The sequence below is a fragment of the Aphis gossypii genome, chromosome 1 (assembly GCF_020184175.1).
Source record: "Aphis gossypii isolate Hap1 chromosome 1, ASM2018417v2, whole genome shotgun sequence".
NCBI lineage: Eukaryota > Metazoa > Arthropoda > Insecta > Hemiptera > Aphididae > Aphis > Aphis gossypii.
In genome coordinates, this window is record NC_065530.1 from 66,214,243 (window position 1) to 66,229,450 (window position 15,208).

The 15,208-nt window shown below is 27.1% G+C and overlaps 3 protein-coding genes across 5 annotated transcripts in view; all 3 read left to right on the forward strand.

The window, feature by feature from the left end:
* The window catches only part of LOC114121963 (uncharacterized), a 72,165-nt gene extending 66,197 nt beyond the window's left edge, over positions 1-5,968 (forward strand). The window contains exons 9-15 of the mRNA XM_027984481.2: positions 2,901-2,979; positions 3,053-3,127; positions 3,196-3,310; positions 3,770-3,921; positions 3,991-4,194; positions 4,306-4,456; positions 4,571-5,968. Coding sequence (XP_027840282.2) covers positions 2,901-2,979; positions 3,053-3,127; positions 3,196-3,310; positions 3,770-3,921; positions 3,991-4,194; positions 4,306-4,456; positions 4,571-4,980 — 1,186 coding nt within the window. The 3' untranslated portion in view covers positions 4,981-5,968. The remainder of the gene's footprint in view (positions 1-2,900; positions 2,980-3,052; positions 3,128-3,195; positions 3,311-3,769; positions 3,922-3,990; positions 4,195-4,305; positions 4,457-4,570) is intronic.
* A 2,023-nt stretch (positions 5,969-7,991) lies between these two features.
* Positions 7,992-8,787, forward strand: LOC114121970 (uncharacterized protein C9orf85 homolog). Of its 3 annotated transcripts, none has more exons than XM_027984496.2 (2): positions 7,992-8,112; positions 8,245-8,787. In XM_027984496.2, exon 2 carries the CDS (start codon positions 8,253-8,255, stop codon positions 8,691-8,693), a length of 441 nt encoding a protein of 146 aa, XP_027840297.1. In that variant the 5' UTR covers positions 7,992-8,112; positions 8,245-8,252; the 3' UTR covers positions 8,694-8,787. The 3 variants fall into 3 exon arrangements, with proteins under 3 accessions (XP_027840297.1, XP_027840295.1, XP_027840296.1); XM_027984494.2 differs by having other exon boundaries at positions 8,006-8,167; XM_027984495.2 differs by having other exon boundaries at positions 8,033-8,167; positions 8,248-8,787.
* A 1,348-nt stretch (positions 8,788-10,135) lies between these two features.
* LOC114121973 (60S ribosomal protein L24) lies at positions 10,136-14,206 on the forward strand. The gene is made up of 6 exons (XM_027984501.2): positions 10,136-10,302; positions 10,519-10,594; positions 10,717-10,802; positions 10,876-11,037; positions 13,959-14,031; positions 14,095-14,206. Exons 1-6 carry the CDS (start codon positions 10,298-10,300, stop codon positions 14,164-14,166), a joined length of 474 nt encoding a protein of 157 aa, XP_027840302.1. The 5' UTR covers positions 10,136-10,297; the 3' UTR covers positions 14,167-14,206.
* Positions 14,207-15,208: the final 1,002 nt, after the last annotated feature.

A 15,208-nucleotide genomic window follows, 5' to 3' on the forward strand; every position in this document is an offset into this window, starting at 1 on the left:
TTTAATATTCTAAAGGAGGATATTTTTCTGTGTATTCGGATACATAAAAATCTAAATTCGGGGGCGTAGTTTATGAGCTATAAATATTGAAAGTTTGGGTTAGCGGAGTGGAGAGGTATGGGAATACCCCTCAAAATATTGTTCTATTACTTCACTTATCTAAACTTTAATAATGCTTATAACTCATATGAATTTCGATCTTTATGTATTGAAATACACAGAAAAATATTCTGCTTCAGAATATGAATTTAAAAATGTTAATTGTCATTAAAAAAAAGTTAAAACTTTAAACATTATATCAAAAATATTAAAAATAAAAACTGTTTTATTTCTATTGTTAACAAAGCAAAAAATATTTTTAAAAACATTAATAGATTTTAAAATAATCTGCAGTGTTCGATTAAAGCATCTCCTTATATATACACGCCTGTTCTGGCATGGAAATTACCCCACATCTCGTCACTCTATTTTCTAATGTCTAATTATAAATATTAACCCTATATATTTCGTAATAATTTCTATATTAATAGGTCTACCTATAATTTTTAAAACAGAATTATAGTCCCCGGAGATTTTCCATCGTCACAGGTCCTAAGATAAAATGTGTTTTTATGGACTATACGGTGTTTTTTTTTTTAACACTTATTTGTTAACATTTTAAATCATGAAAGCAAAAAACAAACTTAACACGTTTCAGGTGCAGGCCCGTTATTTAGGGTAGACATTGTTTTATGGGTGAATATAGGTGCTTTAATGGGTGTGATGTCATTTCGAATTTTTTATGAATAAATTATGATGAATCAACATTTTTGAAAATCGATTGTGATAGCCAAGCTTATTTTTATACTTTATACCTAATGGATAATAATTTTAATAAATCACAATTTTTTTTAATACTCAGATACAATCATTACATTAAAATATTGAATAACCTTTGGATGGTAATCATCCATGTTATATTAAATGTCAAATCTAAAATACAATCTACTATGTCTTATTTCCAATAAATAAATCATCTATTTGCAAAATTTAACGAGTTATTATGATGACGAATGTATATGAATTCAACTTAATTATTCTACTTGTGCAGAGTTTTAAATTAAGAAAATACTTGAAACAAAACATTAATGTTAAAACTTAACTACGTGTAAAATATTACATTTTGTATTTCATTTTAAAGTGAAATACATTTGTCACAGAGATAATGGTTTTAACAAACCGATAACCACTTTCATTTTTATCATAAAAAGTATTTTATTTCATTATTCATCTTAAAATTGTTATAATTATTTAAGATGAATTATAAACTTGACTCATAAAATAATGTATATGTATAATACTGCATTCATATTAAAAACTTTTAATACGAACTTTAACGATTGAAGATAAAGACACTTTTATTCCATTATAAAAATAATTATTTTTAGTGAAAAAAAATTGTGAATAATGGTGTGCCAACAAATATTGGTCGTATTTTAAATAAAAATAATGAAAGTTCTGATAACTTACGACAGTTCAAAAAACAAAAATTTGTGCCAAACTCCAATTTAATAATAAACTGTTTTGGTAGTTAAGTATAAAATACTATCTTTTCTGATCTTAAACCATAGATAGATTCCAACAATATTCGTACATGTACATAATATGTGATAATGTAATAATTAATTAATTTATTTATAATTATTTATTATTATTTAAACTTATGCTAAATTAACTATTGCTAAAATATTTTAAATAATATTTTACTATGATTATTTTTGTTTACGGTTAAACATATATTTCCGTACTTAATTGCATTGTTATAATAAAACGGCATAGTAATAAATTAATTACTAAAATATATTTAACCTGAAAAATGTTCTGTCAGTATATTATACACAATTTGAGTCAATATATTGATGTATGATATGTATTCAATTGTGTTATTCGTGTTTTATTTATAAAAAAAATTAATATAGTTTATTAATATTATAAATCTAACATTTTATACATCAAAGTGCAATAATTTTTTTCATTCCTATAAATTGTTAATAAAAAGTTATAATATTGTATTTCTACTTTATAATCTTATAAACGTAAACAAGTTTGATTCACTATTTAAATTCGACGCATCATTAAGATTATCGATATTCCATAGTTCATTATAGTATTATTTCATTATTAATTTGGTAAAGTTTAAGTTGTCAAAGTACTTAAGTTTAACCTTCATTCCACAAATCCAAAATATAATTTAACATGCTGTCAAAAAACCACACCATTTAGCATATACCAGCAATAAGTTCAAACTTCAAAGTGCATAGCGTTTTCTCTACAGTTATATGTATATATGTATAATAATATATATTATATACTATAACCTTTTTAACTTATTTCATAAGTACAGAAAAGTCAAACTGACAGTGCTCGAAGTAGTAGACTGACATTTTAGTTCACCCGAATACAACGTGCATCATAATTATACGCGTAGACAATATTCGCCGGATATAAAATACAAAAACAAATTTACATTAAGTATATCCAGCTGAGTTCCGTGTCACCTTAAGAATTCCTTTTGAGACCATAGCACGTTAATATATTTAATTCGATCTTTCTAAAGTTGTATCTATTCTATAATAAAATCTCAATTTAATGACATAGGTTATACTTTTTGAATACTATTGAGAAAACTTAATTTAAATGTACCTGTTTATTTACATTAAATACATAATATGATTCATACGGGATTTTTTGAACACACTATTTTTGTTAGATACAAACGACCAAAATATGTGACACATTTTTTTACTTATATCATTAATGGAAATGAAAATTATTAATGAAAAAATTTTGTATAGAATATATAAATATTTTATAACTTTATATTGAATTTACCAATATTTAAACTTTTTGTTTTTGTACAGTTCTAGGATGTCGTCGTTATCTGTAGAGACCAACCGTTCGGACTATGATCAGGAACTTTATCACAGGCTCAGAATGAACGTAAGTGCTTGCTGATTGCCTAAAAATTACTATCGTCGTTGGTTAAACGTTTGTTATTTTCTTTTTTATAAAGGGAATGGACACCGCGATGTCACCTGGACACAGTTCGGACTATGCCGATCAAGAGGACTCGTTTTTGCAATCGCCTGTAAGTTTTTCTGTTGTCTACCCTACATGTTATGCGTTAAACAATAAAAACACGTTTTGTTATTTCAGCGTCATAGTAAAAGGCAACACCACCATAGATCCAAAACATCCTCAAAACAACTAAAACAAAACCAGAGACCTAACCGTCATCATAGTTCTGCTGAGAGTCTACCAAGTACTTCTAGTAAGTTTCTTTTGATCACACACACAGATTTATGTTATACAATGTGAATAGGTAGCTAAGAATACTCACCCTCTCCGTTGTATACTTGAATTTTATCTTATAAACGCAAATATTTTCACTTAAAATTGTTAAGCACATTTTTTGCTTTGAAAATATGTATGCGTGTCTGAATCAAAATTTGAACATATAGATTATTAGTTATATCACTTTATTTAGTAAAGATAATATTACTTACACTTTTAATCTAATACTTAGGTATAATACTTTGCGGACAATTTTCAAACCATCATAACCACATATATTCGAAAATTTGCAACCGACTAACATACACTATTATTCACTATAGTACATACATTTTAATTATTCAGTACCTAACTACTTTTTCAAATTTAAAAAATCACGAAAATGTAATTTTTTCTATAAAAATAACGTAAGTGATGTTTGTGGATATTTTTTTAGGTGCCCAAGCATTGATGGGAGCAGCGTCTCAAAGCTCAGAGGAATCCCCGACTTCTTGCGATGGGACGCAAAAAGTACAAGTGTTGGCTTTGGCGCGAGCCGTGGCCAACAGCAGCCCAAACCCTTATGACAAAGACGCTTTGAAATTTAACGTATGAATAACCCGCGAAATCTTCGTACCTATTATAAAGATTAACCCGATTTTTGTGTTTTCCATTTAGAAAGGTGACGTGATATTAGTGACCACCATGAACGCTAGTGGTATCTGGAAGGGTATGGTCAAAGGCTGTGATAGAATAGGCACGTTCAATTTCGAAAAGGTCCAACCATTGATGAATGAAAGCAACGGGCTCGAAAAGAGCAAACAAAATGCGAAACATAGGCCTAAATCGTTGCTCCAGCTCCTGCGGACTATCGGCATGGAGGTGAGTACAGTGTTTAGTAATTTTTTTTCGTCAATCTATATGTATGTATTTAGGTGCGTGTTGACATAATATAATAATCTATTTTATGTGTGCGTTATTTGATCCTCATAGGAACAAATGTCCGTGTTTGCGATGAACGGTTTTGGAGACTTGCAGTCGTTCTGTGAAATACGTGAAGCGGACTTGGACTATATGGGTATAATGGCCCCAGAACAGAGAGCGAAAATATTGGCAGCTGTCCAGGTCATGCATGACTATCAGTGTAAGTACATATATCGTTTGATTTTACGTTTATCGTCGACGTTGTTGTACGCTGTTATAGTATCGATATTGTTATTGTTATTATTTAATATTATTATTTTTGTTTGGTCGACAGCGCCCGAAGATGATTCTAGCAGCACCGATGAAAACAAAACAGATCCGAGCTGCGACGACTCTCAAGAAACCGCCCACGGTCAACGAACGAACAACCCCGGAGCCGACGTTGCCAAGTCGAAGCCTACGCCGAAACCGCGTTTCTCTGCCAACAACGGTAACGACGCTGCCCTGTCGTCACCTGAGTACAGTAAGAAGACATCAAAGTCTGGCGACACCGTCAACGCTTCCACGGCCGCCAAACCGAACTCGTGTACTTCCAGTGAAAAGTCTTCAGACTCAGGTGTCAGCTCCAGTTCGTCCGTGTGTTTCGGCAACATGACCCGAGGCAAACGCAATGGAACGACTCATCAATTAAATGGCAAAAACAACTTCGGCGGGCACTTAGTGCAGCAGAACGTCAAGGATTGAGTCTGTTTTGTTGGTTGCTTTTTCTCGTGTAGTCGATTCCTATACATTTTGTACTATAACCGATTAATAGAGATATTGGGGAAGAGGGTCGTTGAGGGACTCGCATGAGACGAAACATGAATAAAAAACCACTACAACGAACACGTCAAAAGAGAGCCATAATCAGCGTATTATATATATATACATAACTTAAATTAAATACTATATTTCTAAACTTGCATTTATTACTAATCTTGGGCATTCATTCGTTCTTGTTAAATTTAAAAATCCAAACAAAATATAAATATTATTAAGTACATCGGCCTACATTTCTTTTTCTTTATTAAAATTAACATTTTGTTAAAACACTATTATTTGTTCAGAAATAACGCTTTTAAAGCCGCTTCGCACGGCAGCGCTATTATTCAACATGTACCTATAATATGGCCACGGTGTTTATTTAGATTTTTGATAGAGTACTTGACATGACAGACAATTGTTAGCTGACTTGTGGGTCCATTATGTTTCTTAGTCTTTGAAATTTTGAATATTCAATTTTCATAACAAATTTTTTTAGTCAATTTGTTGTTGTTTGCGATATTTTTTTTTCCTTTGTTACCATAATATATAATATGAATGGACATGATTGACTTAATGAAATAATTGGTTTTGCTATATAAAATTTAAACAGAACTGGCTAAAATCAAAATAATTTAACTAGTTGTATATGATAAAAGCAAACTATAGATAATGATGATATTGTTAGTATTCTACTATTCTAGTTGGGTATTTAGAATAATATATATTATAATAATTTTCTACAGATGTATTTTTTTTCCTTTTTAATTTATTGAAAGTTATGACGAATATTAAACATTTTCTTTTCTTTGTGTTATAATTACAAAGTGTTTATGTACATAGATAATACAATTTGAACAAGCAAAATATTACTTTTGTCAAATATAAATACCAAAAATTAAAGAATAAATTTTTGTTTTTAAATAGTTTATTATTATTTTTCTTGTCATTTTTTTTCTGTGTTCTCCTATCAACATAATAATATACGTCAATATTATTGACTATCTTATTTAATATTGAAATACTATTACATTTTTGACGATTTAAACATATTATATTTATTAATTATGTATGTGAAATAAACGATCTCTATAGGATTACGATACAAAATATTGTAAAAATCTCTAAATAAGACGATAGGTACTTAAAGATTTTTGAAGAAGTCTAATTATTACTTGATGTTGATTGTGGTAGACAGAAACGTGTGTTTTATACAATCGACGGGTTTTAACTGCTCCGTTGTGAAAGTTTGATGAAATTAATTCAGAACACTGTGATTTATGTCAAAACCTGCTACAGGTAAGTTGTTTGTTGAGTATAGTGGGGTGAAGAGGCAACACAAGTGTTCGGTGTCTTAGACATGATACTTAAATAATAAGCATGTAGCCATGTAGATATACTCGTAAAGGTACATGTTTATATTATCATTTTCTATATACATGGAATAATTTTCTAAATATTTTAACTCGTCCTGATTCCTGAACTATTCATAAGCATGGAAATAATGCAAATGTTCTATTTTAAGTTTTTCTATGAATGTCAATTTAAAAATCGTATTTACTATATTAGATATTAATATTTTATTTTTAAAATAATATATATATTTCACCATATTATATTATGTAACAAAATAATATATTAAATTATATTATAACTAAAATCTAAATAACTTATACAAATTAGAATTATTATTTAATAAATTATCAAAATTTATTAATATCTGTTTGTAAAATATGCCAAATGGTACCTAAATACCGTAAAACAGTAAAAATAGATTCATAGTATCTATAAATAGATAATATTTTCAATGTTTCTAATGTTAAGTAAAATTCATAATAAATAATAACATAATATACCAATCTACTTAAAAGTTTTGTAAGGTTCTGCGACTCCCACGAATAATGGTTTTAAATTACAACAAAATACTTAATTAACATAATATTGTTATTTATCGTTTAAATATGTAACTTCTTTCAAATTGGAACTTGAGATAGGTATTTATAAAAAATAATATTGTTTTTATAAATTTCTTAGATTTTATGGTGTCAGTATAAATTTTGTTTTTTACTTATTTTCAAAACTTAGAAAAAAAAGGAAAATTATTATGAACTCAAATTATAAAATAGCTTGTAATTTTTCCTAATTTTTAAAAATGTTGTCAAAATTTTTCAGTTCATTAATATATAAAACAAAAAAGTGCCTATCTTCTTTTAAAATTTTTATATAGATAGAAAAATAACTTTTGTAAGATCTAGAATTAAATTTTCAAGAAATTTGACCGAGCATATAATTTTTTATCAACATTTATCGAAAAAAACAGAAAATTTCTGGTACCTATAAATAACTAGAAAAAGAATATATGTATATAGTTTGGGTTTATCTTAAGAGTTTCAAAAAAGTCTTGGGCGGTGAACGTGTTAAAGTACATCAAAAAAAAAATTTTGTTAAAAATAGAATTTGTGAAATTCTTCCAATTTTTTCTTAATTTTTTTTTTATTTTACGAGATTATAAAAAAAAAAAATTATAATTAAAAAAAAAAACAAGATTCAATTTTCTATACAAAACCATCCTCGAAATTAAAAATCGAAGTATCGACTACTTTTCGACTATCGTGTATTTACAGCGTAGGTACTACACATACACACAAAAACACATCTTTATAAAATCAATACATTCGTATTCATCACTCAGAATTTACAAAATTAGTAGGTATTTATTTAATATTTAAGTGAAAAACATAAAATCATTTTCGATGTATTATAAAGAGTAAGGAGCACGATTAAAGATACGATTAATGATTATTGATTACCTATATTTTTAATCGTCGTAAAAACCAAGTATCAAGGAGCATGGCTAAATAACTAGTAAGGACCCAGACTCCAGAGCTTATATCAATATTGTTGATATGGAAAAGTACCTAATCAGCTGCAACAATACCCGTCTATTTTCTTAATAGTTAAAAAGAACGACACCGTAAGCGCTAAATATTTAACTTTTTGTTTTGAACGTGTCGCTTATCTATAATTTCTTTATCAGTTTATCTAATATTTGCGGTGTGCTTCCTACAATAACTGGTAATAAGAACTTGCTATATAGTCAGAAATAACTGAAAAATATTATTAATTTAAGGTAGTTAGATTTTTGTTAGCAAAATACCTGATCCATTTTGTACGAACCGGTTATTAATTTCTTTTTTTTAATTTTAGTAGACGCCATGAGTAGCCAGAAAGGAAATGCAGCTCGCAATCGACCACAAAAGCATCAAAATCGATTTGCGTTTAAAAATAATCTTCATGACACCAATATACGTACCAAACGTTTGAATTCCATACAAATTCATAGCGTTTGCCCTCGGTGTAAAGACATATTGGAATGGAAAATCAAGTACAAAAAATATAAGATGTTAAAAGCACCCAAGAACTGCAACAAATGTCACAATAAGACTGTAAAAGAAGCATACCATACAATGTGCCATCAGTGCTCAAGCTCTTTGGAATTATGTCCCAAGTGTGCTGTACCAAGGATCGAATGGGCTAAAGATGATCAGAAAACAACATCTGAAAATGGAGGTGATGACAAAAATGATTTAGAAAACAGTGATGATGACAACGATGAATCAGGAAGTGATACTTGCAGTAATCCATCTCTTAGTTGACCTGTATATATTCTATATTATTATGCCTAATTCATTTCCATTATTGTTTCATTATTTCTATTGATCAGATTAAAACTTTCTTTACAATAAGGTATTTTATTTAATATTTATTATTATTCAACGCATACCTAAAATTTGAACAAAAGACTCCAAAATACAAATAAATTGTTAAAAATTTAATTCTCTTTATTATAATCTATCAAAAAGAATTTTATCTATGAATGACTAATTAAATAAATAAAACATAATAATAGTATTAGAAAATACTATTTTTGAAAAAGTAAACAACAATAATTAATCATTAACATAAATCTAATTTATTTTAAAATAATTTAAGAATAAAATGTAATATAAACATTTTGTTAAAAAATTAATTTGTTTTGGCAAATTAGCACACCCGTTAAACTTAAAAATGCATAGTAGGTATAGTCGTTTAATTTACAATATCTAGATAACTTATTATTATAAAAATGTAATAGGTACTTTAGTACTTACCACTCGTTTTAAAATTTCAAATGTTATAAACTTGTTATGTTATAAGTAATAATTTTATAATTTACATAATATTTGAATTTGTTCTATGCAATGGAACAAGAATAATCTTTATAATTCATTGAATTCAAAGAAAAAAATATATTTTGCGTAAAGAATTCATTTTTTTGGAATATTCTGTTTCTGTATGTGTGGTATATTTGAATATAACAGAGTAATCAAATTGTTGTTTACATTTATTGCTCTATTAGGTTTTATTATTACATTAATTTCTTCAACAATTAATTTTAGACCCATACTACTTTTCAATGTTGTAATAAGATATAGATTTTTCATACAAAATAGATGTATCTATTATTTTACCAAGTATATAAAATGTATCAAAGATAATTAAAAATACATTAATTAATATTTTACGAATATTGAAACTTTTGTAAAAAATATTAATCTTTTAGAAACACCTTTTTAAGTGTTCGGGTAAAATATACGTTTCAATACTTTCAATATTCAAATATTAAGTATCAACTAAATCATATTTTTTTATTGTAAATAGGGAACCTATTGGTAACTTCATATTTTGTTTTTGACACAAGTAAATGGCTACCGCCATCAACTACTTAAAAATCAAATACCTTGAAAATTGAAATCCATGCCCTATTGCCCTGTGACCATGTGGGTGTTATCAAATATTATTTGAATTTTATTTTTTATTATTTACATTATCAGATTAAAAAAAAACATTATCAAATATATAATTATCAGTTATTTAGTAGATAAGAATCGTGGTATGATTTTTTATGAGTGTTTACCCCCTTACTACGTTTAAATTTTCATTTTAATATTCTAGAATCCCTTCAATGTAGTCACAAAAAATTAATAGTTGAAAATTTACAAAATTTCATCTAATCTGAGGCACTAATTCTACGCCGAACAAACAGTTATAGGTCCTAAACCAAAAAAAAGTATTAGCGTTGGCAACACTGCATCGCGCAACTAACTTCAGTCAACCCAATTGCAGTTTGCATTGCCGATTTCTGAGCCACAACACTTGTATGCTGAGTTGATAATCATTTTCTTCTTTTCATAGTTGGAGTCCTCCGAAATCCGTAAATATGAAGTAAGTTTTATCCACATCAATCCAACTTTTGTAACGATTTGCGAATTTCTTACTAAGACAAATGCTTTTGGTGTTATTCGGCGCCATATAATTACCTTACTTTTCACTCATCCGACGATCATGGACGTCGAAATATTGCTTATGAATATACCGCCAAACTATCCAACTGATGGTTTATGTCTTGTGTTTTATTTATTTTTTTATTTTTTCTTAAAGGATCGGACTTTGCGCCTACAGTGGGTACAAAATCTACCCTGGACATGGCAAAACCATGATTAAAGCCGACGGAAAGGTGAGTTTTCTTTGAAAACTTATATGCTTACCATTTCTGGTTATGCTTACCAACGTTTCACACTATAGAGTACCTTAAATTTCAAAATAAACCTTTTTTTATGTTTTTCTTTATCAATACAGACATTCACTTTCCTCAATTCTAAATGTGAGCGCGCTCACTTGATGAAGAGAAACCCCCGTAAAGTGACATGGACAATATTGTACAGGTAAACTATTGATGAATGTTATTCTTTTGTTTTAAGTACGTTTATATGTACCTTATTGTCTGATGTTGTTTAGACGCAAGCACCGCAAAGGTCAAGAAGAAGAAACAACAAAAAAGAAGACCAGGAGAACACAAAAATTCCAACGTGCTATTGTCGGTGCATCCCTCACTGATATTTTGGCTAAGAGGAATATGAAACCCGAAATGAGGAAAGCCCAAAGAGATATTGCCATCAAGTGAGATAATTTTTTATGATTCACATTTATTTTAAAAAAAACTGTTGATAGAATTTATTTTGTATAAAATATCCCTTGTTTATCGTGTTTGGATCTTAGATTAAATCTAAACGACTGGCAAGGGTATATCAAACATCATCTTTTAAACACTCTTATATCGAATTAAAATGGTATAAAGAAAGTACCTGTCGAGATGTATAATAACCTTTTAAGGAATATTTCAATTTTTAGTATAACTATTGTTATGTATGTATCTGCCCATTTTATGTCCAATGATTATCTTTAATAAGTATTTGCTACTATTGAACAGTGGTGTAATGATTAAAAAGTTATTACTGAGGAAATTATTGGTTGATTTTTAGTACTTTAATTTTAAATTTGAATATTTATCCGGTGATTATCTTTAATTAAGTATTTGCTACTGTTGAACTGACAATGATTAGAAATCATGACTGAGGAAAATATAACATGTAAACTAGTACTAGATTTATTAAACTTAACTTATTTATTTCCTATGATTATATTTTTAACTCGAGTATTTGCTATCTTGATTCTTAGAATGAAGATACATAAAAGTATATGAGGAATAAATTATACTGAAAAAGATCTAGTGTGATATTTTTATTATTAAGTGTTTTTAAGGATTAATACTATTTTTTTCTTTATATACAATTTGTGTTATATCTTTATGATTAATATTTTTTTTATTCGAGTATTTGCTATCTTGAATCTAAAACATGATGAGAAACCATTTATGAGAGATAACACTTGTATAGAATACATGCATTATACAGTTGTATAAATAGAAATTATTAAAAATATTTGTAGCATAAATAACATTACTTTCTATGATGTATATATAAGTATTTGCTACTATTGATTTTTCTGATAATAAATTCAATACTGAGGAAAACAGATACGTATAATATATTCTCCTTATCTACTATAAATAGTTTGGTTAACAATACAATTCTTTATCAAATTAAATATATTATAAATACGGATCATATTTTTTACAATGAATGAGAGGTATTCAATATTTTAATTAATAAGACATTTATGAGAAGTTTCAAAATGTTAATTCCAATGATATTAATACCATAAGTATTTACTCTGATTGAATTTTGTTATTTTGATTAGAATTTTGTATTGAAGCTAAAGGTTTATTTTTGGTTTTATTTCATATTAATAATACATTTTTACTACCTTATGATTATTTTTTTAATTCGAGTATTTGCTATCTTGAAGTTTAGCATGATGAGAAACCATTTATGACGGGTTTATATTTCAATATATGAATATTTAAATCTTTATGATTGTTTTTTTTTAATTTGAATATTTGCTATCTTGAAGTTTAGCACAATGAGAAACTACCTTATGATTATTTTTTTTAATTCGAGTATTTGCTATCTTAAAGTTTAGCATGATGAGAAACCATTTATGACGGGTTTATATTTCAATATATGAATATTTAGATCATTATGATTTTTTTTTTAATTTGAGTATTTACTATCTTGAAGTTTAGCGCAATGAGAAACTACCTTATGATTATTTTTTTTAATTCGAGTATTTGCTATCTTGAAGTTTAGCATGATGAGAAACCATTTATGACGGGTTTATATTTCAATATATGAATATTTAGATCATTATGATTTTTTTTTTTTTTTAATTTGAGTATTTAAGTTAAATTCCCTTGTTTATCGTGTTTTGATTTTACATAAATTAGAACGTACTGGCAAGGGTATAGTAAATAACATATCTTTTAAACACTCATTTATCGATAAAAAAAAATGATATAATGAAAGTACCTGTCGAGATAAACATTTAATTTAGATAATTTTCATAGAAATAATTGTTGTATATACCCACTGACTTGATTTCATTTTTCCCTTGTTTATCGTGTTTTGATTTTACATAAATTAGAACGTACTGGCAAGGGTATAGTAAATAACATATCTTTTAAACACTCATATATCAATTAAAAATGATATAATGAAAGTACCTGTCGAGATAAACATACCTATTTTATATAGTTCAATTAAAATTTGTAATAATTCTTGGTTTTTATAAATGTTAATATTAGTGTGATAATAGATTTCTTATAACTTCATAATAGAATAAATGTATAATATGAAGCTTAATTTTCATAGAAATAATTCTGGTATATACCCACGAAATTGATTTCATTTTTCCCTTGTTTATCGTGTTTTGATTTTACATAAATTAGAACGTACTGGCAAGGGTATACTAAATAACTTATCTTTTAAACACTCATATATCAATTAAAAATGATGTAATGATAGTACCTGTCGAGATAAACATAAATAAACAAATAGGTAATATATTATATTGGTTGCTCTTTTTACAATTCTTGAGAATTTGGGCCCTCCACAAAAATAAAAAAATGGGCCCCTAAAATATTGTTTTACCAAATATAACCCTTTTAAATTTTATAAAAGTTTGTCAGATATAAAAACCATAATTTACTAATAATTTCTTTATGTTACCTAGTTTTAGTTTGATACATTGCAACTGTAATACAATAATAAAGTTTTTATTAACTTTGCAGAATTTTTTTGCTTAAAACCTGTTTTAATTTAATAAGGACCAATATTTTAAATAAACTTTGTCTTCATAATGATATACTTATGACTTTTTATTTATTCTCACTAAGATTTTCTTTTGCCGTGTTAATTAATAAATTTGAACACATTGGCACACTATAATGTAAGTTGTATTTTATTGATAATACTAAACAAAAATACCTGTCTATATGAACATATCTAATATTTAAAAGTATGCGTATTTAACAATTAATTATATAATTTATGGATTACCTATCATTTAAAGTAGTAATATGATTTATGCTAAAATGTAGTGTCTTGAATAGTTGTATGTATCTTAAATTTTTTACTTTTTAGGGCGGCTAAGGATCAAAAGAAGGCTGCTAGAGCAGCTAAGAAGCCTCCTCCACCACCTCCATCCAAAACGAAGGTAAATATTTTTTATAAATGATATTTATAACTTTAATTCAACTTTTTCATTTTATTTATATAGAAACAACCCAAGAAAGTGCAAACCAAATCTGTACAACAAAAGGCTGCTCCTCGTGTTGGTGGAAAACGATAGTTCTTATCATCTATTAATAAAAAACATCATTGAAAAAAGATGTAGTTTGATTTCATTTATAAACCTTTCCTTTTTTGAACAAACATGTTGAAAACTGATACTTTGTGTTTATGTAAACCTATTTAATTTACAGCCATGGACTAGAGATCTTGTACATCTCTAAGTCTGTTGATGTATAAATATGTAAATAGTTTTATTTATGATTTATGACAAATGAATTTGTCATTCTAATCACCAAATGAAGGAAACCACTAATATTTGTCTATTTTGATTTGAAGCGGCACTTAAATATACTTTTATCAAACGCTTCTTATTTAAGAATCTAATAATGTTTTTGAAAAACATGTATTCTTTATACATTTTTTATTTCAAGTTAAAAACTCAATTAATTCAGATAGTTACTGACATTTTGTGGATTATACATTTATAGTATTTATACCCATAGCTCCACATGACTTTATTAAGCTTAAAATTTAACTTCTTAACTTTCTATTTTTATGTATTAAAATGCTTCAAAACTAATTATAAATTTAAAAAAAAGGTTTTATTCCGATTGGATGATGTGAAAATATGGTTAAAAGACTGTGCATTCTACGTAACTTAAATTATTTTTTATCAGAGATTGTTCTTATACATTGATAAGAATATTAAGTAGAGCGCTTTGATTATATCGCGTCATTATTCATAACAAAATTGTTATGGCGTTGACCATAATAGGAATAATTATTTGATTATTTTTATAATTATAATTCTACATCTGTATTTCTCTAAAGATCATTAAAAAAAAAAAAAGCTGTTTTTAGCTTAATTCTTATAAACGCAAAAAATGTTTTAAATATAAAACTTCTTACGTGCTCGGTGACAACATTTCTAATGTCTATAATTAGAAGTAGTGTTTTGAAATTAAATTGTGTGTAGAAACTGCTATTGTACACTAAAGTTGAAATGAGAATCCTACAATAGATCAGAAGACCATTTTTGGCTCGGAATTAGAAAAAAATAAATACTACCAGTCGTTACGGTCTGATTAGTTTTTATATCA

Excerpts from the sequence above, each read along its gene's own strand:
- LOC114121970 (XM_027984496.2), top strand. The coding sequence starts at position 8,253 with ATGAGTAGCCAGAAAGGAAATGCAGCTCGCAATCGACCACAAAAGCAT.
- LOC114121973 (XM_027984501.2), top strand. Across the intron at positions 10,595-10,716 it reads TGATTAAAGCCGACGGAAAG|ACATTCACTTTCCTCAATTC; the intron begins GTGAGTTTTCTT and ends TTATCAATACAG. Across the intron at positions 10,803-10,875 it reads ACATGGACAATATTGTACAG|ACGCAAGCACCGCAAAGGTC; the intron begins GTAAACTATTGA and ends GATGTTGTTTAG.